This window comes from Diachasmimorpha longicaudata, chromosome 7, assembly GCF_034640455.1.
Source record: "Diachasmimorpha longicaudata isolate KC_UGA_2023 chromosome 7, iyDiaLong2, whole genome shotgun sequence".
Classification (NCBI taxonomy): Eukaryota; Metazoa; Arthropoda; class Insecta; order Hymenoptera; family Braconidae; genus Diachasmimorpha; species Diachasmimorpha longicaudata.
The window spans coordinates 7,577,546-7,601,760 of record NC_087231.1 but is presented as its reverse complement, the minus strand read 5'-3'; the positions used below and the strand labels follow the sequence as shown (position 1 = coordinate 7,601,760).

At 37.6% G+C, this 24,215-nt stretch overlaps 5 protein-coding genes and 1 pseudogene across 10 annotated transcripts; 4 read left to right on the top strand and 2 right to left on the bottom strand.

Moving 5' to 3' along the window:
• Nucleotides 1-1,946: 1,946 nt before the first annotated feature.
• On the top strand, nucleotides 1,947-9,044 carry LOC135164344 (uncharacterized; annotated as a pseudogene).
• On the top strand, nucleotides 8,967-10,945 carry LOC135164340 (palmitoyl-protein thioesterase 1). The gene is made up of 7 exons (XM_064124600.1): nucleotides 8,967-9,101; nucleotides 9,598-9,707; nucleotides 9,780-9,907; nucleotides 9,979-10,137; nucleotides 10,219-10,336; nucleotides 10,406-10,564; nucleotides 10,694-10,945. Exons 1-7 carry the CDS (start codon nucleotides 8,984-8,986, stop codon nucleotides 10,850-10,852), a joined length of 951 nt encoding a protein of 316 aa, XP_063980670.1. The 5' UTR covers nucleotides 8,967-8,983; the 3' UTR covers nucleotides 10,853-10,945.
• Nucleotides 10,917-13,333, top strand: LOC135164334 (tRNA (guanine(6)-N2)-methyltransferase THUMP3-like). 2 transcript variants are annotated; one of them, XM_064124587.1, is made up of 6 exons: nucleotides 10,917-11,032; nucleotides 11,158-11,413; nucleotides 11,489-12,070; nucleotides 12,338-12,516; nucleotides 12,621-13,126; nucleotides 13,194-13,333. In XM_064124587.1, exons 2-5 carry the CDS (start codon nucleotides 11,320-11,322, stop codon nucleotides 13,089-13,091), a joined length of 1,326 nt encoding a protein of 441 aa, XP_063980657.1. In that variant the 5' UTR covers nucleotides 10,917-11,032; nucleotides 11,158-11,319; the 3' UTR covers nucleotides 13,092-13,126; nucleotides 13,194-13,333. The 2 variants fall into 2 exon arrangements, with proteins under 2 accessions (XP_063980657.1, XP_063980656.1); XM_064124586.1 differs by lacking the exon at nucleotides 10,917-11,032 and having other exon boundaries at nucleotides 11,093-11,413; nucleotides 13,191-13,330.
• LOC135164338 (probable ribosome production factor 1) lies at nucleotides 13,134-14,550 on the bottom strand. The gene is made up of 3 exons (XM_064124597.1): nucleotides 13,815-14,550; nucleotides 13,432-13,696; nucleotides 13,134-13,361 (listed from the first exon to the last, which is right to left on the bottom strand). The coding sequence occupies exons 1-3, from the start codon at nucleotides 14,392-14,394 to the stop codon at nucleotides 13,184-13,186; spliced, it is 1,023 nt and encodes a 340-aa protein (XP_063980667.1). The 5' UTR covers nucleotides 14,395-14,550; the 3' UTR covers nucleotides 13,134-13,183.
• A 205-nt stretch (nucleotides 14,551-14,755) lies between these two features.
• LOC135164330 (protein fem-1 homolog B) lies at nucleotides 14,756-18,555 on the bottom strand. 3 transcript variants are annotated; one of them, XM_064124578.1, is made up of 4 exons: nucleotides 18,421-18,555; nucleotides 17,684-17,861; nucleotides 17,255-17,472; nucleotides 14,756-16,984 (listed from the first exon to the last, which is right to left on the bottom strand). In XM_064124578.1, exons 1-4 carry the CDS (start codon nucleotides 18,553-18,555, stop codon nucleotides 15,566-15,568), a joined length of 1,950 nt encoding a protein of 649 aa, XP_063980648.1. In that variant the 3' UTR covers nucleotides 14,756-15,565. The 3 variants fall into 3 exon arrangements, with proteins under 3 accessions (XP_063980648.1, XP_063980651.1, XP_063980650.1); XM_064124581.1 differs by lacking the exon at nucleotides 18,421-18,555 and adding an exon at nucleotides 17,952-18,092; XM_064124580.1 differs by lacking the exon at nucleotides 18,421-18,555 and adding an exon at nucleotides 17,952-18,085 and having other exon boundaries at nucleotides 17,684-17,885.
• Nucleotides 18,556-18,879: 324 nt separating this feature from the next.
• On the top strand, nucleotides 18,880-24,172 carry LOC135164327 (uncharacterized). Of its 3 annotated transcripts, none has more exons than XM_064124573.1 (17): nucleotides 18,880-19,019; nucleotides 19,296-19,553; nucleotides 19,641-19,925; nucleotides 20,263-20,383; nucleotides 20,440-20,789; nucleotides 20,924-21,057; nucleotides 21,147-21,322; nucleotides 21,385-21,454; nucleotides 21,522-21,613; nucleotides 21,709-21,815; nucleotides 21,945-22,120; nucleotides 22,195-22,271; nucleotides 22,347-22,486; nucleotides 22,586-22,691; nucleotides 22,748-22,984; nucleotides 23,104-23,322; nucleotides 23,416-24,172. In XM_064124573.1, the coding sequence occupies exons 2-17, from the start codon at nucleotides 19,341-19,343 to the stop codon at nucleotides 23,631-23,633; spliced, it is 2,721 nt and encodes a 906-aa protein (XP_063980643.1). In that variant the 5' UTR covers nucleotides 18,880-19,019; nucleotides 19,296-19,340; the 3' UTR covers nucleotides 23,634-24,172. The 3 variants fall into 3 exon arrangements, with proteins under 3 accessions (XP_063980643.1, XP_063980642.1, XP_063980641.1); XM_064124572.1 differs by having other exon boundaries at nucleotides 23,413-24,172; XM_064124571.1 differs by having other exon boundaries at nucleotides 23,383-24,172.
• Nucleotides 24,173-24,215: the final 43 nt, after the last annotated feature.

Here is a 24,215-nt window from a genome sequence, read left to right as displayed (position 1 = left end):
TTTAGCAACATCATCTCGTATTATTAATATCCAATTGACGCGCTGTCAATTGAAATGTCAAGCAGCTCTACATATATCTTCCTGGATTATTCCACCGACTGACAACAGCTGTTATTTATTCAGAAGTTTGCTATTGTATCCGTAACTCATAGCTCCACCGAATCTAGATTCTCCGGGCTTGTCGCGAGTTCCTGATAACTCGATAAACACATTTCTATTCTGGATTAAACCATTCTATCGAATGAATCATCTTTTCAATCCTGTACGTAGACGTCGCATTAATGTTAATTATCGGAACAACATCAGTAATTCATTGTATTAATTTCTGTTGATCGCCAATAAATTGATGTTTCCCGGAAAAATAAAGAATTCACTTGAAACATTGTGTAGTAATTTATGCGCTACCCCATTTTTTTGCCGCCTGTAATTTCTCGGTTTCATTATTGAACAAATGTTTCGTAAATGACTACCTTACCTGGTCTAAGGTTTTCTCCTGAGAATGAGGTTTTCCCTTATCCCATGGCAGGTGCAGTACAGCCCTGGGGTTGGGAACAAGTCGTAAAAATGGGAAAGGGTATACAACTGAAAGGAAAATTCATTTGAATTGATGTCCTACTATAAATAAGAAATTCTCTAAATAATTGAATCGCCTAATGCGCCTAATGAGATAAATTAATTAACGTGATTGCATTGAACGAGGAAGTGGATTACAAGAATGAAGATCGTAATTGCATCCGTCGAAATTGATTAACATTCCTGGTATTCAGTTCTCGAAGATAAAAATATTACATCAACTGTTCAAGACCTCCGGCTCTCGATAGTAATGTGAGTTTTTAATGTCTCTTAATTGTAGATTCAACTTTTAATTCTATATTGTATGAAATTCAGTGAAGATATTAAACACAATCAGATACCGTCGACGTTGCGTGATGATAACACGATTACGGAGCTATTATCAATTTGAAGCTTAGGAAATTACATCAATTAATGGTTGAAACAGGCTAATCAGGCAAATTAATTCAGGCAATTTTATCAAAAATACAAAATCCATTAGCAGAATGTGTGGAGCGATGTTACAAAGTGAGATTGCAATGACACTCGTTGAAAGTAACTAAACACAAGTACGTTACTACGCCCCGTCGTAAAAAACTGCTAGTTCAGTTAATTATTAACAACTCCAACCTTTTTATCCGTAATGCAATTTTTCTAATGCGCCAATTTCCACAATGAAAATGCACTGATGAACGTCTACCACAAACACGTCAGTCAATGTTGACATTAAGTATTGAACACTATACTTAGCAAAACTAGCAATTAATATAATCCCCTGTTAAAAAAAGCAATAACTTCTGTCGTCGCCATTCTATTTCGCCTGCGATAGACGTAGATTATCATTAGAATATACTAAAACATTAAATTTAAATTTAATGTATCAAATACTAATTATGCAAATTATTTCACAGATAAAAAAATATTAATATAATATTGTACATATGATCTCGCATATTAAAACATTTGGATAATAATTTTCCAGGTAGGACTTAGTTTCCTAATAATTTTTCATTTTAAGCTTTTATATAATTCATATTAAACAAGTATTTACGCATCATGACAATATTCACACGCCTGGAGCGTAGATTAACAATTAACATATTTTAATTAAAAAGTGGAACAGTTAGCAAATAGGAGAGACGAGAAGCAATCGAGAGTGCAATGGAATTTCTCGATATATTTCGACCTTTAAATTAAATGAAACATTATGTTGATCATCAACAATTTACAGCGATAATGGAAATTTTCAACTGCACCAATTGCCCGGTGATTGATATTCACCGGAGATATCCTGCCACAAACACAAGCACGTGGTTGAACGTTGACGTTATGTTGGGCTATAATATCAGAGGGCATAAAATCGGTTGGTAGTGGGGGGCAACTACACTTCTCCCTCCTGTTTTCCATCAGTCGCTCGTATGAAACGAGTCGAGCGTCACACAAAAAAGCCACTCCCTGCACGTGCACATACGAGTCCGTACCGACGGCTCTCACCCAACTTCAATTTCTTCTCCACTTTCCTGTATTTTTGTTCAGCCCCTTCGTTTGTGTTCGCGATTTATTGTTTCGTATCGATATGTGAGAGCGACGCCTGGAGTTTTCAGTGACAAGTGACTATCTCCGGTAAATTCAAACATCCAAAGTTCATCAACAATTTAATTAATGAAAAGAAAGTATCGTGAAGGAGGAAAAATTAAATTACTGTGGTACAGTGTGAGAGGAGAAAGGTGAAAGCCATAAATTGTGGATTTAGCGGGAAAGCCGAGGGTGGTGCGACGAAAATAAGAAGAGGATTATGGGGATTGTATCGTCTACATTCCTTTCACTCGCCATTCAATTCGCCTGGAACTTCCAGAGATTTCTGGATCCACGATACAGGTTTGTAGATTTTTTTTTCTGGCGAATCGTCGTATCCTTTTGGGGAGATTTGGTTGAGATAGTCCTACGCCATTCGTGTCATCCGGTTGAAATAGAATGATTTGCAAAATTTTAAGTTACAAAGTTTGCCATAAACATTTTCAGGGATATTTTACCCACTTTTTGGTGACAAAGGGTTTATGACCAGTCAAGGTCGTTTTTCAACGTGTATCGCCATTTAATAGAACGATTTATCGAGCGAGCATTCATAATATTTATATTTCGTGTCTAGTTGTTGGCATGTAATAACACTATTCGTGCTTGGCGTGAATATGTAAAGTTGGGAAAATTTAACTTCCTGGGGTGAGAGCTGATTTTTTTGTGGGTTCGTTGGGCAATTGTCGTGATGAAAACGTTTTCGACTGCATGAATTTTCTTCACTGTGGGAATTCGAGAGCAATATTTACCGGAGAATCTCGACAAATCTCATAATTTTTCAATAAAAGAAAGATCTTGAAAATAATCGCCATTTGATTAACTTCCTGCCATTTACCTCGAGTTATTTCAGGTTAAAAACAGTTCATACTTCTACAACCTGTGTATCGATCTATTCGCATTCCATACCGTGAATAATACATGTAAAAATTGAACTAAGAGCGTTACAGCTCTTATGATCCAATAAAAAAGTGTTTTACTTGTAGAAGACTACTTGTGACTTTGGCTAATTTTGAAATATTCATTGCAAATAGATTGTACTGCAAAAGCTATGGAGTCATTTCCACTGCTATTCGTAGAAGGTCTTAAAATATATTCAATGTTCCTAAAAAATTGGAATGTTCAAAATTTGCGAAATCGAAAATAAGTATATGAAGCATCGTTCTGCAATAGTAATTTGGGTAACTCCATTGTGAATAAAATTTGGGAAAAATAAACTTCTCGAGATAACTACAAGTTTCCTTGTGGTTTGTCGAGGAAACCTAGAAGATAAAAAATTCCTACCACATGAATTCATCAAAGTTTTGGGAGACGTAGTATAGTATAATGATTTTTCATCCTATTATAAAGTATTATTACTTTGTATTATCACATTACTTTGAATATCTTCGCGATCAATAGATCGATCGCGAAAAATTTTTTGAAGGACCAAAAACAAATTCAATTATCCGAATATTTCCATAATCCTCTCATCGCCAACCTACTGGGAATCCCTGAAGAAATCTTGGAGTTTGGCAATGATAATATGACCTCTTATCACTTCCTCCACTTTATCTGCTAAGTAAAATCGATGAGTCCTAGGTCTCCCCATGTATTTGAAGTTGTCGCAGTCAGTGTAACATACTTGAACTCTTGTTGCTAAAATCCACTGAAGCTGGCACAACCAGTGAGAAAGGAGGATTAACATATTTTTTGTTTTTTCAGGATTAAGATAACTCAGGTATGATGATTGCAAGTTTTCTTCATAAGAGTTATGCCAATCCTCGAAGAAAATAAAAGAAAAATATTAATCCATTTTCTCGCTGGCAGTGCCAGCTCAGTTCGATTCCGACCCTCTCAGAAAAAGTCTAGAAAGTAAATGAAAAATTAACATCTGACAGAATCAATTATTTAAGAAATATCGTATGCTCTGGATCCGTAAAATGGGAAGTGGCATATTCAAGTTCACGGCTCTCCCCTCATCGATAAACAATCCTTGAAACTCATTTCCTCGTTAGAAACGAGGACGGCTGCAATCTACGCTCGGAACATTTCCGTTCCTTAACGCTTAAGTCGTTCAGATCACTCCTTCAAGTATGACTCAGTGCACTATATCTGAGGAATAATGTTGCTAGCACTAGTTACATTCAGCTGAGATAAGGAACGCGCGTCAATATAAATGAGGAATTTCATTTTATGCTCAGTTGAGCAGAGACAATTGTTAAGAAATAGTTGAGCCGAGGAAACAACAAGAAAGTATTGCAGGATTAATTCGGAAATTATCAATGGACATATTAGCATTATGTTCGTCTACCTGAGCTCCTGTAAATCCATCTTAAGGGAATCTCCTGCATGGTGTAATCAGCAAAGCTTTAGGCATAGCAATACAAAGGTTTTTGTTTGAGGAATAACGAGGAAAATTGATTAGCTAGAGTTTTGTGCGAACGTGTTGGGTAACATTAATCTTCTCAAGTGACGGGTTATATGAGACAGCGAAAGGGGACTCGTTATCGTTCAGAATCCACGCCTTCAACCAAACCCAATGATTCGACATGAACGGTATTGTCGCTGTGATTATGGGTGATAGTGGGTGACCTTGGCACTTTATACGACATGATGTCACGCGAGACTGCGTTTTTTTCTCAAGTTTTTTCCTGACCGGAGCTCAGAACTTTCTCTTAAAATTGGAGTAAAAGCCAAATGTTACCACGCAGAAAAAATATCGAGAGGTTTTGAAAAAATATCTAGATTTGTTAATTTATGATAATTTTTCCATCACTGGAAACTATCTCATTATTCGATTATAAATTTCTGTCTTCGTGACCTAAATAATTGCTATCAGTGGAAATAGAAAGTTGAAATTCGATGAAGGATTTAATAAGAAAAATTGTCAGCTGACACTCTTCCACGACCTAAAGCTCAAATAATTTGTTGTATGGAACACGTTTTGAATAGCATTTAACAAAAATGCAACAAGATCGATCATTTCAAAATTTTTTGAAAGATATTCGGGTGTTGTTATTAATGAATCATCATAATTTTCGTAATCAATTCATTTTCGAAGATATCGTCATGTTTTCAAATGTCTGCGGACGATCGAATGCACCTGGAACAACAGCAAAATCTTATCAACCGCGTCATAGACCATGAATATGAAATTCATCACGAATTTCAATGAGCACTTCTGCGCAACGGATGAAAACCGAGTAGGAGGTGTATGGGTTAAAGTTTGATACAAATGTGCGAATCCCTCCGGGTGGTGGATGGAACAAATACGTCTCATGATGCGGAATATTTTATTTAGAATATCCCATGTGGGAGGGGGGGGGGAGGAGGGGAGGTGTGACGCTATTTCAGAATCAGCATCACGTAGTTGTGCAAAAACTTGAGAGAGTGCTCGAGGCCAGGACCTTCATCATCGGATTATTTGTCAGGTTTATACCGGTCTCTTCATTAAAAAAAATACCCTCCGTTGATAGTATAATTATCATTAATTCTGCATTCACAGCGCTTACCAGTGTTTCCAGGAGAAAATACCAGAAGCTGTGTTTTGTCATTGTGTCATAATCAGAGAACTGTAAAAAATGAAGAAGATAATCCTTGCGACAATCCATTAATTAAATTACTGTCCCATAAATTAATGTTCCTCTTTGCGTTAATGCAACATTTGTCTGAAGAATGAGTGGTTGTCGTAGAAACTCTCGAGAGATTGTTTTTAAAGCTGATATAAAAATAACAAAACATAAATGGATACGAACATGATTGGAGGAACCGACTAATGCACGATGTGAGTTTTATTTTGCTCTCCTGTAAGTCAATTACAGAACTGACCTCCACTGCACGTCACCCTTCAACACCAGCATTTCCAACGTCCCTCGGTTCAACCTAACTCCCGAGTCAATCCGGTTGTTATTCAGCAATCGAAAACTCATTTAAAGAGGCACCTCCTCCAGACGTCTGGATACGATATCAATGGGAGCGATTAGGGCCAGCTCGGGTCGAAGTACTCGTGCGTGAATCACTTGAATTTATTCTGATTGAGGGACATGAACTTTGGGAGACTCGTGATTTGCCAATTGAGAGGGGCTATTCACCGACAGGGGAGAGCACGTCACATAGCACTCGGAAGTCGATCTCAATCGTGATTAGCCTTACATAGTTTTCCTGGCAATTTTTGTCGCGACGGATTTCCGTCGATTTCATCAATGACCTTCATTTTCTTCGTATTTCCTACCGGGGTCAGTGGCTATATTTTAAGAAGCTTCAGGATATGTTGAGAGTAGAATTTGTTTTTTCAAAAGTAAATCTATATTATCTATTTCATATTATCGGGCTAGAATTTCTTTTCTGCCTATAAACTTCATATTATTTATTCATCAGCAGAAATATCGAGCCGAAAACAGTTCCTGCGCCTCCTTCGCCAGACAACATGCAGCCGATGGATCCCACGATGGAGGATCTGAGTAAGTCAGTAGTGAAGACTGAGGAGGGCATTTCAACTCATCAAGAGAATAGGAACCGAAGGGCTGCGCAGCGAAGATACAGACGGAAACGACCTTCGAGTTTCGATGCCTCACTTATCGTGACAAACGTCAATAAAACTGGTACCACCGCGACGAGGGTTGTCTCCTCAACACCAAGTACTTTAACAAGACAACAAGCACCTGCTTGGGAGGCCTCGTCAGCTTCCACCACTTCGTCAACCGAAGGTAAACAAAACACTGGAATTAATGAAAAATTTCTCCAGCAATTTCTCCAGCATTCAGCGTTACAAAATTTTTGTTGACATTTTTTAAAATGCTTGTATGAACGCCATTTATTTTAATAGGTAAAAATTTCTGTGTCAAGACATGAATGTATTTGAATGTATTTCATCTCATAAATAATGGTAATATTACATATTGCGCAAATGATTAGTATTAGCTTGTGATAAAGTCACCTACATTTCTCGGCTAGTGTAATGTTTTATTCATTTCCTCTGTATTTCTAATACTTTTAGACTCAGATTCAGACGTGAGATTCGAACTTAGGCCAATTGATGTGCGCAAGGGTCCGGTGTCGAGACCTACAGAGGGTTCAGAAGAATATACGATGTCTGCGGCTGAGGAAGCAGCGTTCAGGATGACAGTTGGACGTGGTCACTTCAGTAGATCGAAGAAAGATAAATTTCTTAATCACCTGAGGCTCGAAAAACGATTCAATGGTTTGAACCGTGAATTGATTGAGCTGGCATGTCGAGCCCACTCACGTATACAAGTCGACATAACACCGACGATCTGAGAAAATCTGAGGGGAACGTATGATCGTTTAAGTACTTGTCATGCAATTGAAGCGAGAGCAGAATCAATGCACAAGAAAGATGGATCCACAGATTACGGGGTTATTTATCGTGAATCGTAATATTAACACGTCGCACTTAAGACTGAAAATCATCAGTCTCGAGTTTCTGTTAATCGTTTTAGCTTTAAATTAATACTAGTCTAATGTCAGTGGAGAATGGGGAATGAAAAATTGGCGATAATTGATGGTTGTGCTAGATATTTTTGATATTTGATTTCTCTTTATTCATTCACTGTTCATTCATTGGTGGCGATTTTTACTTGGATAGACTAGTGTTGCCTTGAGAAGGAGGGAATTCTCAGATTATTCATTGGGTGATTGTAAATATGAAAGATTTATGTGTCGATTAAAGAGTATTACTGTTAATGATTTCTCTCCATTTGTGATAAGTTTCAATGTTAGGGATCGTGCTAAGAAAATTGCGAGTAAATATCAAGACACTTGAGAATGTAATCGAAGAGAGAATTCAGTATCGAGAATTTATTGATAGAAAATATATTTTTTAAATGTGTGAAAAAAATGCCTTCAATCGCCTAACAGATATGCCTCAAAATTATATTGACTTTTTTGTAAAAATTCGTAATAAAGCTCATAATTTCATGTTTCTTTATCTTTCTTGCTTTTATGAAAGGGAAAGGAACATGGAGCCGATAGAGTGAGAAAATTTATGTTGGGAAATCCTTACAGAGAATGTTTCAATATAAATTTTTCAGTAGAATAGCAAAGTTGTAAAAAATGCAATAGAATTTTCGGAGAGAATTTACGATCGGAATATATTGACAGAGAATTTATTTTATAAATGGAATAAGAAATTTGTTATTTGATAAAGGTGACATGTGAGAAGATATTTCATAGGAAAATTGAAAAAATTCGATAGACAATTCTGAAGGATTGGTGAAATTCAGCGTTCTATGAATTTTTGATTCATTCAATTAAAGAAATCGCGGCTCATTAATACTTTCATTGGTACTACTGAAAAAGAAAATATAATTATTTTTTTCTACGAAACTCCAAGTTCCAAAATTCTCCTATAGAAATTTAGTAGAAATGAATGATTAAACAGAATTTTCTATCGAAATCTCTTTATCTGTCTGTGACATTATTATGTGTGTAGCGTGCCATGTGATTGCAGACAGTTGATCTGACCAGAGACTGAAGAAAAGAGTTTACTAATAGTCACCGGGAAAGGAAGGGGTAAAATGGATCTTTTTAACTAATTGAAGTTTAGCTTGAGATCTGGAGAAATTACACACTTGGAGAGATTCATTTGCCCCTCTCTCCCCATTCAATAATATTTAATTGTCAATTTTATTTTTACCCATTCAACTTATCTGAGGAGCACATGCGACGGATTAATACGTGAGGTTTCCTGAGAGTCCGTCCAGTGGCGCAACTGTGACCTCAGCAAGTAGTAAGCTTTTCAGGAATTATTATAATATCATCAGTTATACGGGAACCCTCAACACAGAAGTATTTCAATGATTTAGTATCGATTGTGCTGTTAATTGGACTTAAAACAGAAATACTCAATACTTCCATCATGTATACTTTCAACTTGAAAATTGTATTTTTATTTTTTCTAATAAATGCTTATCAGTATACGAGAGGTGTTGGATTCCCTGAGGCGCCGGTGCCGATTGTCCTGTGGCATGGCATGGGTAAGTTTATTCTTCAGTTTTTCGGGGGGTGAGGGAAAAAGAGAGAGACAGCTGTACTGGAGTCAACGAAGGTTATTCCTGGGTGAGGTGAGGTGAAAGAGATCATACCCAGGGACGTGTGTTCACTGTCATGGCCGTGGTATTGAACTCTCATTGGTGGAAATCCGTCGGTGGAGGAGAGCATGCGTGAGCTGAGGATTTGATTTTCTATAATACAATTGAGAGGGATTTCCCTACAAGTGATTGTAGAATGTCACAAAGGAAAAATTGATTTTTAATTACAGTCACAAAGGTGGAGTAATACCATTTTCAAATTTTATAGATGAGAATAGAGAGAATTTTTTTGCAGAATTGAGATGAAAGTTATTGGAAATAAAAGGAACAAAAAGGTATCGATAGGCGAAAATAAAAATGAATATTCGCCCATTGTTATCTGAATTTTTCCATTAACAAATATCAAGGATTGTTTCATTATTGCAAAATTCTCGGGCATCAGGGGACAGTTGTTGCTTTTCCTTCAGCCTGGGCCAAATCAAAAGAATCATAGAAGAGACAATACCTGGGGTCTACGTTAAGTCCGTACGAATTGGAAACGATGTTGTCGAGGTACTCAACAAAATTCAGTCGAATGATTCCCCCCTCAATTTACATCCCATTAATTAAGAACAATATTGAAAGGACGTGAAGAACAGTTACTTCAGGAATGTTAACGAGCAAGTTCGGGAGGTCTGCGAGGACCTGGCCAACGATGACAAGTTGCAGAATGGATACAATGCCATTGGATTCTCCCAAGGAGCACAATTCTTGTAAATAATAAACATTTTCCGTCGCATATGTCTAACATTACTCTGGAATAAGTCCTCTATTTTTTATGCAGACGTGCAGTAGCTCAAAGGTGTCCAGTGCCCCAGATGAAGACATTGATTTCGTTGGGAGGGCAGCATCAGGGAGTTTATGGGTTGCCCGATTGTGGGTCTATGAAGCATCGATTCTGCGATTATCTTCGGAGAGTTCTTAATTATGCAGCTTATTACAAGTAATATTGGGTAGTGGGGTAAAAGTCACGTGGAAAGTTTAAAGCGTTATATTAAGTGACACACTGTTTTTTTTGCTTCAGAATTATTCAAAATAGATTCGTTCAGGCTGAATACTGGCACGACCCGCTGAAGGAGGAAGTGTACAAACGCGGAAGTGTCTTCCTGGCAGATATCAATAATGAATTGATAGTTAACGAGGTATAGATATTTCCGTATGTTAATTCGCTAGCTTTTCCTATGTCTTCCACTGAATCCCGAAATTTTCAGAGCTACAGAAATAACTTGAAGGCTCTTGAAAAATTGGTTCTTGTTAAATTTGCTAATGACACGATGGTTCAACCCCGGGAGACTGAGTGGTTCGGATTTTATAAGCCGGGACAAGCAACGGAACTCGAGACCCTCCAGGAATCTGCGCTTTATATTGAGGTAAGATTGGAGAATTGACGAAATTAGAATAGTGCTGTGATTTTATTAGGCAATTGTCATATCACTGAATACAGTTTAATTTTTAACGTGTTGAGAGAAAGGAGTGATTCTGATAAGTAACAATTGTAGGATCGTTTGGGACTGCAGGAAATGGACAACAACGGACAGATTGATTTCTTGTCGATTGACACTAATCACCTCCAGTTCACTGACCACTGGCTGAAGGAAGAAATCATCCACAAATATTTAATGCCGAGCAATCTAAAATATTCAATGGAAATACTCTGAATGTTTTCTTCAATACTTTATATGTCTATTTTTTTATAACATTTTTTGTAATCCTACGTCAATTTTAATTTGAATGAATTTCTTCGTCCCCAACGTTTTTTCGTATAATTCTAAATTAAGGAAAATTGAGACAATTGCCAAAGGGAAATTTATAATTCTGGAGTGAAGTAGTACAACGACGTAAGTCAATTTATCTTCAATTTTCGTTTGTGCTAAATATTTTTGACACAATTTTTTATAACTTTTGTGTGTAGAACAAAATAAGTTCTGCAAGAGAACAATCATGTTTTACCACTTTCCTGCAGAATTGATAAGTTGACTGAAACACATGTCTTCCACCGAAGGGGCACTCGCTCTTTTTGAAATTTAATTCGTACCTTGAGACTCATGCGCCACATGACAGAACGCAACAGTTGAGTGAATCTGTAAAAGTTCTTCCGGGCGATGAAAAATCCCTTGCCGTGACAATGTCGGAGGAATTCAAATGTGATTTAGAAAGGCTCTTCGATATATCCACAAACGATAGTGACTTGTTAACAGTGCAAACGACTGTGGATACAGGTAATTAAAGTGACCATCTGAATAATTCCAAACATAACCTCAATTCAACAATATAAATGCATGGACCATTCCCAGGTTTTGAATGGCAAGCGGTGGACGAATGCAAAGAGAAGATATCCCCACATCTACGAGTGGTAAAGGATAGAGGAAAGATATTTTTCAATGTGAATTCCAAAGATTTTTCTAAAGTCCGAAAATTAAGATCAGTCGATAATATTTATGTTGTCGCCAGCATTCAATACTTGACTTACAACACCGAAAATGCAGATACCAATCTGACATTATTCAAAGAATCTGTGAAGACATGTTCACAATTGAAGAAGTGTTTGAATGCTTGGAAGGAAATCACACGATTCCCCGGTAAATTATATCCCACGTTAGAGGATTACCAAAATGTTGTTGAGATTTATAAAGCGAAAAAAGAACAGAATAAAAATGACGACAAAGTTCCTGGTAGCAAGAAAAGAGGCTGCGATCCGAAGTTGGGCGAGGAAAATGATGTATTATCATTCAGGGTTTCATGTGAGAGAACAGGGACTCATAATTTCGAGTCGAGTCAAGTTGCTTGTGCTGTTGGAGGTCAAATGCAAGATCTTTACCACTGGATCGTGGATCTAACGAGTTACCAGCTCGAAGTTCTGTATAAAATTACTCATGGTGGGTTTTATCATTATGCGTTTGTTTTTCTTGTAGCGAAAAATGTCAGGGATTGAGAGGAAAGGTGGGGGAATGTGGACAGCAGTTTTAAATAATTAATTGAACTGGATGAAGTCTATTATTCTGACCTGCTAGGTGTCCAAATTCATCCACCTTATCTCAATTAATTTTCATGATTTTTTATGTTTAGAGCTACACAGAGAAACTTAGATAATTTTAATATTTATTGGCTATTAAAATAGATTACGAGTTCGTATAAATGTTTAGGGCAAGTGATAATGGGGCTAAGAGTCACACCAGAGTCTCTCCATCGAAGGAATATCAAATACTTTGGGCCGACAACACTTAGGGCTACTATAGCGTATAATTTATTGAGCTTAGCCGACCCGAAACCAGGGGATATAATTGTTGACCCCATGTGCGGTGGAGGATCTATTCCCATTGAGGTGAGATTTCAAAATGCCATTTAAAAAACAGTATACGGTTTAGGAAACTGTGAGCAACCCACTGTTAACAAAATAAATACTAGTCAAAATTTTTCCAATTTTAGGGAGCTCTAGAATTACGTCACTCTTTTATAATCGGTGGCGATAATCACGAAAAAGCAGTTGCGAGGTCTAGACTGAACTTCGAAGCCCTGGAAGGATCCTTCAAATCTGATTTAATCAGGTGGGATGTTATGCAACTGCCATTCAAGAACTCCTATGTCGATGCTTTTGTCACAGACATGCCATTTGGCAAGAGAATGGGATCGATGTTCGACAATAGGGTTCTCTACAAGAAATATCTTCTCGAATTAGCTCGAACGGTCAGAGTGCAACATGGCAGGTTAGTTCTACTCACTTATGATCGTCGAAGTATGGTTGGAGCTCTGCAGGTGGCAAAGAACCTGCTCAAAGTGAAGAAAATGCTTGGAGTCAGCATGGGTGGACTCAACGCTGCTGTTTACCTTTTAAAACGAACTAAACTGACGTACGAACAGTTCCAACTATCTGCCAACAATGTTACCAAGTCTTCTTGACAATGGGGATGTGCCAGAAGCAACAGTTGAATAAAGTAGGCATTTTTTTCTCAGAGAAATTCTTTATTCAAAAAATGAGACATTTTTTTATTTTACAAGAAGAATTTCCTCCTGCTGGTTTCCATCGCATGACGTTTGCCCTGAATTATCCATTCGTATTCTCCATATTTGCTGTCAAATGTTCCATGCTGGAGGGATCTAAGGCGCAATGTAAATCGAGGTCCCAATTCTCTCAAACGGGGTTTCCCAGTTTTCAAATTGAATTCGTATCTGCAATTTCAAAAGGGCTTTTTAGTATTTATTCAGAAATTGGACTCCATACTGAACATCGCTTTAATACCTGTGGTGCCTGAAGAAGATATAATCACGTTGATTGTGGAAGGTAACTGCCCTACGTCCCTTGAATTCTGGTTGGTAATGGAAGAGAGCTCCAAGCATACGCCCAATAGTGAAACCCAATCGTGTTGTGAAATTATTCAGTATAACTTCAGGCCTGTGTTCACTAATTTCTTTGTGGCTTCTCTTCAACTCTGGAGTTATCTTAACGTTACTCAACTTGAATTGCGCTGTTGGGCCATCCGGTAAGTGGACAACTAACATACCATCTGAACAAGATTGAATTGAGGAAAAATCTTCGATTGTGCGAGGGCAAGATCAAAAAATTTTCTATATTATTCAAATATTTAAAAAACAGATAATATTTTTAATGATGTAAAAGGATACTGGGCTGGCACTGATTCTCATTGATAACTATGATATCAGTAAATCCTCTTGCAGTCGCCGATTTCACCATTTTCTTAACCCCTGAACGATTTCGATACAGAGATAGCGAATTAGGAATAATACGAGTGAGTTCTCGCCCAAAAATTCGTGTTTTTCTCGTTGGATTATCACAATACGTAATCAGCACTTTAGGCTCATAATCTTTTCTGTAATAGGCAGCGAATTCATCATTCATCAATTCCGTTTTTAGTTCTGCATTCTCCTCGGCATCAAGATCCCCATCAATCGTGGTCTCGTCTTTTTCACGAAGACTCTCAATTGTGTGGGGCACTTGTTTTGGGGCACCAGACTGAATTCTAGCTTTCTTCGCTTCTTTTTTGGCCTTTGTCTTGGCTTTCATCATTTTTTGAACTTTCATTTGCCTCACAGCTTTGCATTTTATGTGATTGAAATTTGTATCCTGTGGGAAACTAACCTCTTCTGGTGCCTGTTCCTCTGTACTTTCCTCTTTAACTTCCACCACATCGTCTTTTGGTTTCGCAGCACTGAAGGGATTCTTCCGAAGGTTTTTCAGCTTCATTTTTGGGGAACTGGATGATGTAAATGAATAATGAACGTGAAATGTTTTTAGTATACCATGTGCTTAAGACTTGATCAATCACGAGTAACTGGCCGGAATTTTGTTTTGATTTTGTTTAACCCTGGTTACAATTAGGGTCCCTAGACAGGCCGCCATACTCCCTAGTTTGAGCGGCAGATTTAAATAGAGATTTATTTTGACTCATTATTGATGTTTAAAATATTAACTTGAGAGAAAGTCGCATATATTTGAGGGTTTTAAATTATCATACGGTTCAAAATATTTGAGTGGTTATGTATTTTTAAAGTAAGACGGCGAGGAATTAAGGATTTCTAGGGCTTCAACTGAATATTTCTACACATTTAGTTATGCTAATGGTATATATTTATACATTTACAGCATGAGTTTACCATCATCGGTTCATCATCTTATTTGTTTAACTAAAGAAATTTTTTTTACGGTAAAAAATGTTCTCTGTACAAATATCCATTTCAGTATAGGACAAGGACCTTTACCAAATTATTATTCTAATTGTAGAAGGAGGGAATCACTCATGTATTTGAAGCTATTTGAATTATTTCCCATATTATACAACAAAATGAGTTATTTGTTAGATTAAAGATATTTCGGCAACTCTATAGATTCGCGATTTTTCAATCATCAAAGTTGTCAAGTAAATTGCGTGAGAAAAGATTTAAAACAAGTCACGAGTATTCAGGGGCATTGAACTTACAGTTCAGCAAGAAATTAATTTCCGGTAGAAGGAAAATCAGAAGAAATTATTTATCAATTATTTACAGGAAATTTAAATGTGAGCATTGAGATTAAGTTGTGAGAGTTCAAATTCAATTACAAAAGTAGAAAAGCATTTCCCTGAAGGTAAAAGATTTAATGAAATTTAAAATGGTACCAAGGCATATGCTTAGCTGCCTGGAACAATGTCCAGTGGTACCCAGAAGTCGTAACGTATAAATTTTACAAAAGTCTGCACTATGAACAGTCAGCGATAGTGCAAGCATTAACAAATAAATATGAAAATAAATTAATTAGAAGATTATTACAATATACATTGCATACTGAACTCCACATACCAAACAGCCACGGTTTTGGCTCATTAAAAAAGTATATCGAAGAATATATCTTCATCGACGTCGAATCGTCGAGGTAATGGTTAGCCCTGATGTAGACCTGGCCCATGAAGTTCGATAAAACTCTCCAATGATCTCGGTACATTGCCCGAATAAGAAAGATTGTACGTCTTGACTGCTTTTGCAGCCATGCACTGAAGTGACAATTTTGTTTGAGTCCTGAGTAGGATCTCAGCGACTCCAGTTGTGGCAGCATCGTATGGTGTTTTTCCCTGACTATTGACAATATCCATATGCGCGCCAGCATCAACCAGCTCCAGTACGATGCTGTGCAGGGTCATAAAATCACTAATTGGTTTCTGATAAGTAACGATAACATGAAGAGGCGTGTTCCGCTCATTATCCATAGCATTTACATCAGCACCACAGTTAATCAACAACTGTGCAGTGGCTGAGCAAGGAAATTTGCAGACATCATTGGTATGAAAATCATCAACTGGGGTTTTAGAATTAACAGCGAGATGAAGAAGAGTCTGTCCATCTCTCAAAGTCATCTTGAGTGCACACAATTTGTGGACAAGAAACCTAGCTTTTTTAACACTGTCTTCATCGTACGCTTTCTCATTGAGTGCCATGAGTTTCACAAGAATAGTCAAAATGTACAATGTCGTCATGATATTGGGCTCTGTTTCCTCGAGATACTGTTCTGTGTCCTCTTTAGCATCAGATGTTAGCATTCTCGCCTTATTTCTCCCCAGCTCAACGACACTGGCCTCAAGCACATCCAGAAGTTGGTTAAACTGAAGATCGATACCCAAGTGAACCATCTGAGAGAAGACTTGGGCAAATCTTAGCAGATCTTTTCCAGAAGACATGCTATTGCTCTGTCGTAGGTGAAGTGCATGCAGCCATAAGTCAATACACCTATCGAATCTGGCATTATCAGCGAGAACAGCTCCTCTGTAGACAATTCGAAGTGGCACTTCTGGATTGTACTTTCCTAGTATTCTTTCCCTGATGGCCAATGACTCCATATGAAGCGCATTTGCATCATTTTTTAAGCTCTCTAGTCTTTCTAAAGTCTCACTCTCTCTCCAATTCTCGTATGCAGGCACAGGCTCTGCCACTTGTTTGCGGATTATGTTTGCTGAGTCACTGTATCTCATCTCCATGGCTTTATGGAGGTAAGTGTACGCTGTTGACAAGCAGTAATTGTCCTTGTCGTTTGCAAATGATGCACCGAGGAGTTCGTAGGCCTCAATCACCTCCTCCTTCGTTGCGACATTTTCGGATATCAAATATTCAACTACATTGGCTCGAGTTCGTTCAGCTGCTGCGATCAGTGGGGTCATTCCACTGACATTTTTCGTTATTGTCGTACCGTATTTCAACAACTCGGATACAATGTTGCAATGACCGTATTCAGCTGCGAAGTGAAGAGCTGTCGCACCACAGAGTGCCTTCTCGTTGGGATTGGCACCTTGCTCCAATAAAAATGTCAGCTAAATTTGTAAATATTCATGCATTATTCGTTCTGCTCTATCCTACATCCAGGTGAAAGATTTATTTCCCAATTTTCTAGTTAATTGAACAGTATTTTAGTGGGAATTGATGACTCTGTTGTTAATTTCCATGGAAATGATTCAAATTTAAGAAATAAAAGGAAATTTGTGAGTGAACACAGTCATTTGATGCAAATGAAATTTATTATTTGTGAAGTGACCATTCCTGGGGGAGGGGGAAGGGGGATAACATCAATGAATTCGACTTACGATATCCACGTGTCCCTTGTACGCGGCGATCATTAGACAGGTATTGTTATATTTATTGGCTATGTGTAAATCAGCCCCGTGATTGACAAGATAATTTACTATATCGAATCTGCCATCGTAACACGCTGCTCTGAGAGGAGTGGAATTTGTATGCGTTGCGTGGTTGACATCGGCACCAGCATTGACGAGTGTTTTAATAACGTTCAAATGCCCAGCTCCTGCATGAATTATACTTTTTTCAACAAGGGATTCTTATTTTTTTTGTGAAGGTCTGTTCTTCAACTTTTAGCGAATAAATACAGTTAATGGAGAACCTGATTCATTCGATGGGAAATCCTACTGCTCTTGACGAGTTTAACTTCTTTGTTCAATAATTTGTTTTTTTTTTTTATAAATAAAGACCTGATTCATCCAAGACACGTGTCATACCTGCAGCACACCACAAAGCACTAGCTCCTTCGATGATATCTCCATCAAACTTAACAGTTCCCCCTTGCTCAAGAGCAGGTTCAAACTTATCCAATAGCATTTTTATAACTTTATCATGGCCATAGCGAGCTGCTGCAATGAAGGGAGTGCTCCTTTGTCCATCTTCATCTATGAATTTCTGTAAATTATATAAACATTGTATCTGTGATACAACCAATTAGACTAATGCAACGTGAAAATTTTCCGTGGCTGCTTGACAAAGACGTACATCGCTTCCGTGTATTCCTTTGTCTCTCAACAGTGTCATACGTAAAAACCGTTGGAATAGCGCCAAGGGCGATGAGCCCAGAATATGGGCATCACGTGTCGATTAAATTTATATCATTGCCACGGAAAAAAAATCATATTCAACGTCATATTTTAATCACTTGCAGCATGAAATAGAATTTATATTGTAGCAGAGGTGGGAATTGTGCTACAAAAAACAAATTGCCGTTGTATTATTGTGACATGTGCGAGAAAATCGGATAGGAAACACTGGTGAATTCACTGGAAAATTCCACACAATATATAGTGACCATGAAGATAAACTCGACTTCCCCATCGATTTGTCAAAACATAAAATGTCAGCTCGCATTGAAAAAATGTTTCATGTGTGAAAAAAATTGTTAAAATCTAACTGTTATGAATAAAAAGTTTTCACGACACAACGTTGTTCAATATTTATCAGTGATTACCTCGTTTATCAGTCTATTCGCCAATTTTCGAGGTTTCTCAGCCAAATGAGCACAAAGAGTCATTGACAGGCCATCTCTAGCCATACAATACACCCTCTGGAGTTTATCCTGATGAATTTCCGACTTCTCTGCCATCGCCGATAAATTATAAAAATATCAACTCCTCTCCGTAGTTAATTGCACTGAGTTTATAAAATAGTGGAAGTAGAGTTGATAAAAGGACACCTCAAGAACACAAGTTGCTTTGGTGCTTGCTCACTGAAACTCTAACCTCAAAAGCCACTTCCATCGTTCTATTTACGATATAAATACATGACGAGATGTTATAGCCTTCTATTTCGAGTTAATTTAAACGGCAAAAATGTATCGATAGTGGTTGGTTGCAAAAATAGATAGGTAGTGACTTGTTGGGTTAGAGAACGTCACTCTTCGGAGGAATTTTCATCTTTTTTTGATGTTTTTGTTTTTCAATCCGATACCAACACCATCTCGAGTGTAAGCGCGTCTGTCTAGAAATTGTTAAATCACCCCATGAATTTATGAATGTTTTTTAATATTTGGAAACATCATTCCCTGTTTGTGTGTATGGAAACGTACAGGTACGTAAATGTATCGAAATGAATCATGGTCTGTGCATTTTATCATTACGACTTGACACTTCTAATAGTGAGACTTTGAAGTAAAGAAGTTTATGGCAGTTCCGATGTCGTCAGGGAGAGTAACAAAAAGTTATGATACTGATGATTTAAAATTCTAATTTTCCATGTGGTCACTTAGGCACGAGATTAAATGGGATGTTGATAATTCTACCCTCCTTCTTGCATTATTGACGAATCAGCTGTATGAGATTAATTGGTATAAATTTCCTACTTCAGGAGTAGCTGGAACCTTTTGAACATTCAGGTTTTTGGCGAAAAAACATGGAAGGTAGTTCTGACTCTTCAAAAATTGCTGAGCAAAAACACTTATGGATGACAAGCATAAAATGCATGAAGGAACGTTTGAGATTGCGATGTGAAGACGCATCTTCGGGGGGAATTCGAGAGATGAAATTATACCACGGGTTGAAATTGATCTCCTCAGCACCGATTATGGGAAATTTCTTGCATATATGCTACTGCCATGACAGCAAAGTAATCAAGTTGCGATTCTTGACTAATATAATGGCATATTAATTAATAAGGCACCATAGTGAATGGAAATAAATCATTCTTCCTCAGGAGTATCTTCTGCTGGACACGGCATTTGTGATCCACAGATTCTCCATTCAGGGTAAACCAGTGCAGCCCCCCTTCAATCTAAGTTCCACTATGGCGTTTACAAAATTTCTGTGGTTTCAAGAATCAAAGGTTTTCGTCGGCTTTATCCCTCACGACGATTTAATCTGGTTATTGGAACCTACGTGTAAACTGATACAAATCGTGAGGAATGAATTTAGGGTTGAAAATGTTTTCTATATACCCTACACTAATGAAATGCTTGTCATCGGGTCCACAAAAGTGACGGTAAATTTCTCAATTTGTTGAATTATATTCCTCAATAGTTGTTGCTTTAGCGTAATTTTTACAAAATATTTTGGAACTTTTACGGGAGTATTCCATAATTTTTATCTGATTTTCCTGTAGAAAAATACTATATTTCTACTTCGGTTTCCCTAGTCACTTCCATAATCGGTTAAAGACCTTCAATTCCGTAATTTTTGTTGAATATTTCGCTCCATGAACCCCTTCAAAGGCATCAATGTCTACGTTACGAGACCGATATTGTCTACCTCAAGTTTTATCACTAAGTTTCACTACTAGAATACATTGATGAAACCATAAAGCAATTAATCCCCATCAGAGATTCCCTCTGGATCACAAAGAACAGACCCTCAATTCCTGGAAAACAGTGAATATATCAGATAGCTCATTTGGTCCCACCTGGGTACTAGAATACTCTTATTTGATCCAACACGACCCACGTAAGTTTTGAATAAATCTGTCGTCACGAAGATAAACCCTACGAAATTAATTTCAGTCCTCTTGAGACTGGCCGGATCTTACCTGACAACACTTTACGTCATTCCCCTGGCTGCTGATAAAGACCAGGATAACAGCGTTCCCGTTAAATTTCTAGCAAGAAAAGTTAACGCAATGGAAACCGCGATTACTGTTCTGTATTTTCATTCAACAAGCCGATGGATAATCACCGGTGACCAGCGAGGAAGCGTTAGTGCATGGAATTTAGATTTGGAATGCATGATCGACTGTCCCAGTGGTCATCGAGGCCCTGTGAAAATCATTATGGGGCATCCATCTATATGTGGGTTTATATCTTGTGGAGAAGATGATATAGTTCAAGTCTGGAGCTGTAATCTCAGACAAAAGGTGCTCTAAAGTTCAATTTTTTGAGTACTTTCATTCCGTTTTCCACTCGCATCTGACAAAGATAGTCGATCACTCAATTTTGGACAATATTTTAAGCCATCGTTCTCAGTTTTTTCAACTCCAGGAAATTCTAGATCGAGGTATTCAGTGAGCTTGGGGAAGTCTCTCACATGGCAGTGAATGAATCTGCTTCATCAGTAGCGACAGTGGGCACTAAACTAAGTTGTTTCCAGATGCATCAGATTTATACCTTCTACTCACCATTGACGTACGCATCGAAAACACATGAGCACCATTATTGCATATTAAGATATAATAGTCCAGTCACGGTATTAGTCCGTCCATTTTTTTATCTAGAGCTCACCCGACGAAATTATTTGCGACGACCAGTCCCATTGACACTACCCGGGTCATTGTCTGCAGTGCTGATAACATTGTCAGAATGTTGTCATCCACGTCAGGGAAACAGCTCAATATTCACATCCTTCCAACTTATTCTACAATTATGACAGTAGCACATAGTGACATCACAGGTGATCTTGTTAATCTGGACGGTATTGCGATCCAATTTGGTAATATGTTGTCTCGAATCCAGGTCGCATGTACATCCTGGGTACTAATGGGATTCTGGTAGTGAACACGAAAATCAATCCTATGAAGATCGAGTATTTAATCATTCTTTTGGATTTAACTTATTGTTTAGACTTTTTTTATCTCGATCTTCTCTTATAGAGACGAGTGGGACAGTGGAGAGCAAATGATCACCTGTCTCGTGGTCTACGATCATTACGAAGCCATTCGTGCATCCCATAGTGAAGCAGAAGGTAAGCCAAGGGCAGTACAAATTTCCGTACGTTTCTCGATAACTTATCGTCAAATTGTATTTTATTTTCTATGAATCCGTTGGATTTTTGTCTAGACTCAAAATTCGTCAACCCCATTTGTACACGAATACTTATTGGAACTGCAAAAGGGGAATTGATATCCATTGAAGACACAAGCGGAAAGCACGAAAGTTCCATCTCAGTCAGTGGAAATTTTTAGTAGAAAAAATACAATAACGTCACTTGTTCATGTTCGATGGACCTTCTTCCTCAAATTTATAATTGCAAGTATAACAAATTTTTCTGGCTAATTAGATGTGTTCTCCTACAGGCCCATAGTGCGGAAATAACTGACCTGCATTCTTCGATAGTCTCTCGTCAAGTTATCTCCAGCAGTGTGGACAAATCTCTGAAAATTTGGAGGATTTTTTCCGATACGTTGAATCCCCTGGTGCTACTGCATTGCATTTATTACACCACTCCAATCACCTGCATCGGATCTCTCGGGTGAGATTCTCCTCTCCTCTACATTCTCTCGAACCACATTTAGGTAATAAAAATCGTATTAAAAATTAAAACAGGTCCACCATTTGTGTCGTCAGTAGCACCGAATCTTCCCAATGTCATCAGTTATTTATGTACAATGCAGTCGAGAGAAGTAAGAGTGATGTTTTCTCCCGAACTAATCGTAATTTGCAAATATGCTGCGCATAATTTCCCTCTTCGTGCCCAGGACAATTGGAACACCACCCGTCAAAAGATCACATAAAGCAAATTGTGGCACTGGCCACATCAGAATCTCTTCAACTATGTGCTACATCATCGATGGATGGTTCACTACGTATATGGGATCATCAAAATGATCTAGTCAAGGTTTATTTAAAATTCAAGGACTTAGAGTTCGCGAAATCAAATCGAATAAACCCGAGATAATATGAATACTGAATCCATTACTAAACCCCATATTTTCAGATACTAGAAATAAATATTTGCACATCACATATAACATTTTCCTCACTCCTCGGGGATATTGTATTCAACGCTGGAAAACACCTCTACCGGATTCCTTACGAAAATTGTACTGTGCTAATCTCGTACCTGTTGAATATTGTTATTCCCGCAATTCCTTTGCAGATTTATCGCCGAAATATCGTTTGCAAATTTTACGTGATGGGATAGAGAAAGTAGAAGAGAAAAAAATGCATGATTCAGAATCTATATCAATCGATACATCCTTTTTAATTGATGATAAACTGCTGCATCCGGTCAGCAGCGTGCCTCTTGGTTCGCTGGATCCAGAAACAGATACTCCGGGTCTTGAGCTAATTCTCAAGGAGCAGATGTGCGTACAATTGGAGTACAGAGATGAAGGCGAGTAATTAAAAACCCTAGTAGTTTTCTAGCTCTTGTGAAAAATCCAACAAATTCGCTATTCGAAATATTTTCCTTCACATGATTGTAAAAACAATCTTGAAATTATTTGTCTCCAGATATTGTAGGAATCAAAGAAAATATATTACGGGCCCAGAAAATAGTGAAAGTAAGAGCTGTGATGGATCGCGATGACTGGGAAAGGCACATTGCCGAAATGATCAGGCCCTCTTCGAGAATTGAAAATGGAATTAATTCACATGATATCTGGAACTATGTGAAAGAGTATGAAAAAATTAAGAAAGTGTTGAATAAATCGGAGCAGCCCCACATGATTGGTAATGTCAACAGCTTTAATGAACGTCGCTTCTTTGGAATTTTATGATCATTTTATTTAGGAGAGTTTTCTGATGAATCGAAATTACCAGCAGATGTTTGCAAGCGCAGTCTGAACCTTGATGGTTTCCTTCCAAATTCCCTAGTCATCAGAGTCGCTGATACCGTAGATTTAAAAGGGGATGACTTACCGAGAACAGATGACCAGTTACACAGACAGAGAATTAAATACACCTATCCCTCAGAAATATACTTGACCGTGCGGTCATCCGCGTCAAAAGGTTTCGGCGATGAGATTGAGACTGATCAGTGAATATTCTATAGATTGTGAGGTAAAATATTTTATTCATGACACGATCCAATGAACTCATGATTACAATCCAACGATTCAGGTGGACTTCATTCATCTCTATTCAAGTTAAAAATTTTCAATAAACGTTAATATACATTGTATCAAGTATCTTTCGATTTTATAAAGAAAAAGCCATTACGAATTGCGGGACTCAGTATTCTATTACCAATATATATGTACTAAAATATATATTATAAAAAAAGTGTTGTGAAGAGTTCATCACCGCGATCATATTTGTTCATCGGCAAGTAATAAGATGAAACCTGATTTGTTCTATTCTATCTTTTACTGTAAAATTTAAATACCCATAATTAGTCTTTCATACGTGCTATCACCGCTGAAATACAATACAAAAATAAAATTATCATCCAAGTAACCGAAGTATAGCCCTGTTTAAAATGTTGGGTATTGAGACTTCGAGACATAAAGGAACTTGGAGTTGTGCATTGACTTTTTTAAATTGTTGGGTGGAAAACTGAATGCAAAATATTAGACACACATGCTCCTCGATTTACCAGCAAGGGAAAATACGAAGCATGGGGC

Excerpts from the sequence above, each read along its gene's own strand:
- LOC135164340 (XM_064124600.1), top strand. The coding sequence starts at position 8,984 with ATGTATACTTTCAACTTGAAAATTGTATTTTTATTTTTTCTAATAAAT. Across the intron at positions 9,708-9,779 it reads TTGGAAACGATGTTGTCGAG|GACGTGAAGAACAGTTACTT; the intron begins GTACTCAACAAA and ends CAATATTGAAAG. Across the intron at positions 10,337-10,405 it reads ATGAATTGATAGTTAACGAG|AGCTACAGAAATAACTTGAA; the intron begins GTATAGATATTT and ends CGAAATTTTCAG.
- LOC135164334 (XM_064124587.1), top strand. The coding sequence starts at position 11,320 with ATGTCGGAGGAATTCAAATGTGATTTAGAAAGGCTCTTCGATATATCC. Across the intron at positions 11,414-11,488 it reads GCAAACGACTGTGGATACAG|GTTTTGAATGGCAAGCGGTG; the intron begins GTAATTAAAGTG and ends GACCATTCCCAG. Across the intron at positions 12,517-12,620 it reads GAGGATCTATTCCCATTGAG|GGAGCTCTAGAATTACGTCA; the intron begins GTGAGATTTCAA and ends TTCCAATTTTAG.
- LOC135164338 (XM_064124597.1), bottom strand. The coding sequence starts at position 14,394 with ATGAAGCTGAAAAACCTTCGGAAGAATCCCTTCAGTGCTGCGAAACCA. Across the intron at positions 13,697-13,814 it reads TGAGAATCAGTGCCAGCCCA|ATGGTATGTTAGTTGTCCAC; the intron begins GTATCCTTTTAC and ends AATCTTGTTCAG. Across the intron at positions 13,362-13,431 it reads ATCTTCTTCAGGCACCACAG|ATACGAATTCAATTTGAAAA; the intron begins GTATTAAAGCGA and ends TTGAAATTGCAG.
- LOC135164330 (XM_064124578.1), bottom strand. The coding sequence starts at position 18,555 with ATGGCAGAGAAGTCGGAAATTCATCAGGATAAACTCCAGAGGGTGTAT. Across the intron at positions 17,862-18,420 it reads CGAATAGACTGATAAACGAG|AAATTCATAGATGAAGATGG; the intron begins GTAATCACTGAT and ends TATAATTTACAG. Across the intron at positions 16,985-17,254 it reads ACAAGGGACACGTGGATATC|CTGACATTTTTATTGGAGCA; the intron begins GTAAGTCGAATT and ends TTACAAATTTAG.
- LOC135164327 (XM_064124571.1), top strand. The coding sequence starts at position 19,341 with ATGGAAGGTAGTTCTGACTCTTCAAAAATTGCTGAGCAAAAACACTTA. Across the intron at positions 19,554-19,640 it reads GCTACTGCCATGACAGCAAA|GAGTATCTTCTGCTGGACAC; the intron begins GTAATCAAGTTG and ends ATTCTTCCTCAG. Across the intron at positions 21,614-21,708 it reads ATCCCATAGTGAAGCAGAAG|ACTCAAAATTCGTCAACCCC; the intron begins GTAAGCCAAGGG and ends ATTTTTGTCTAG.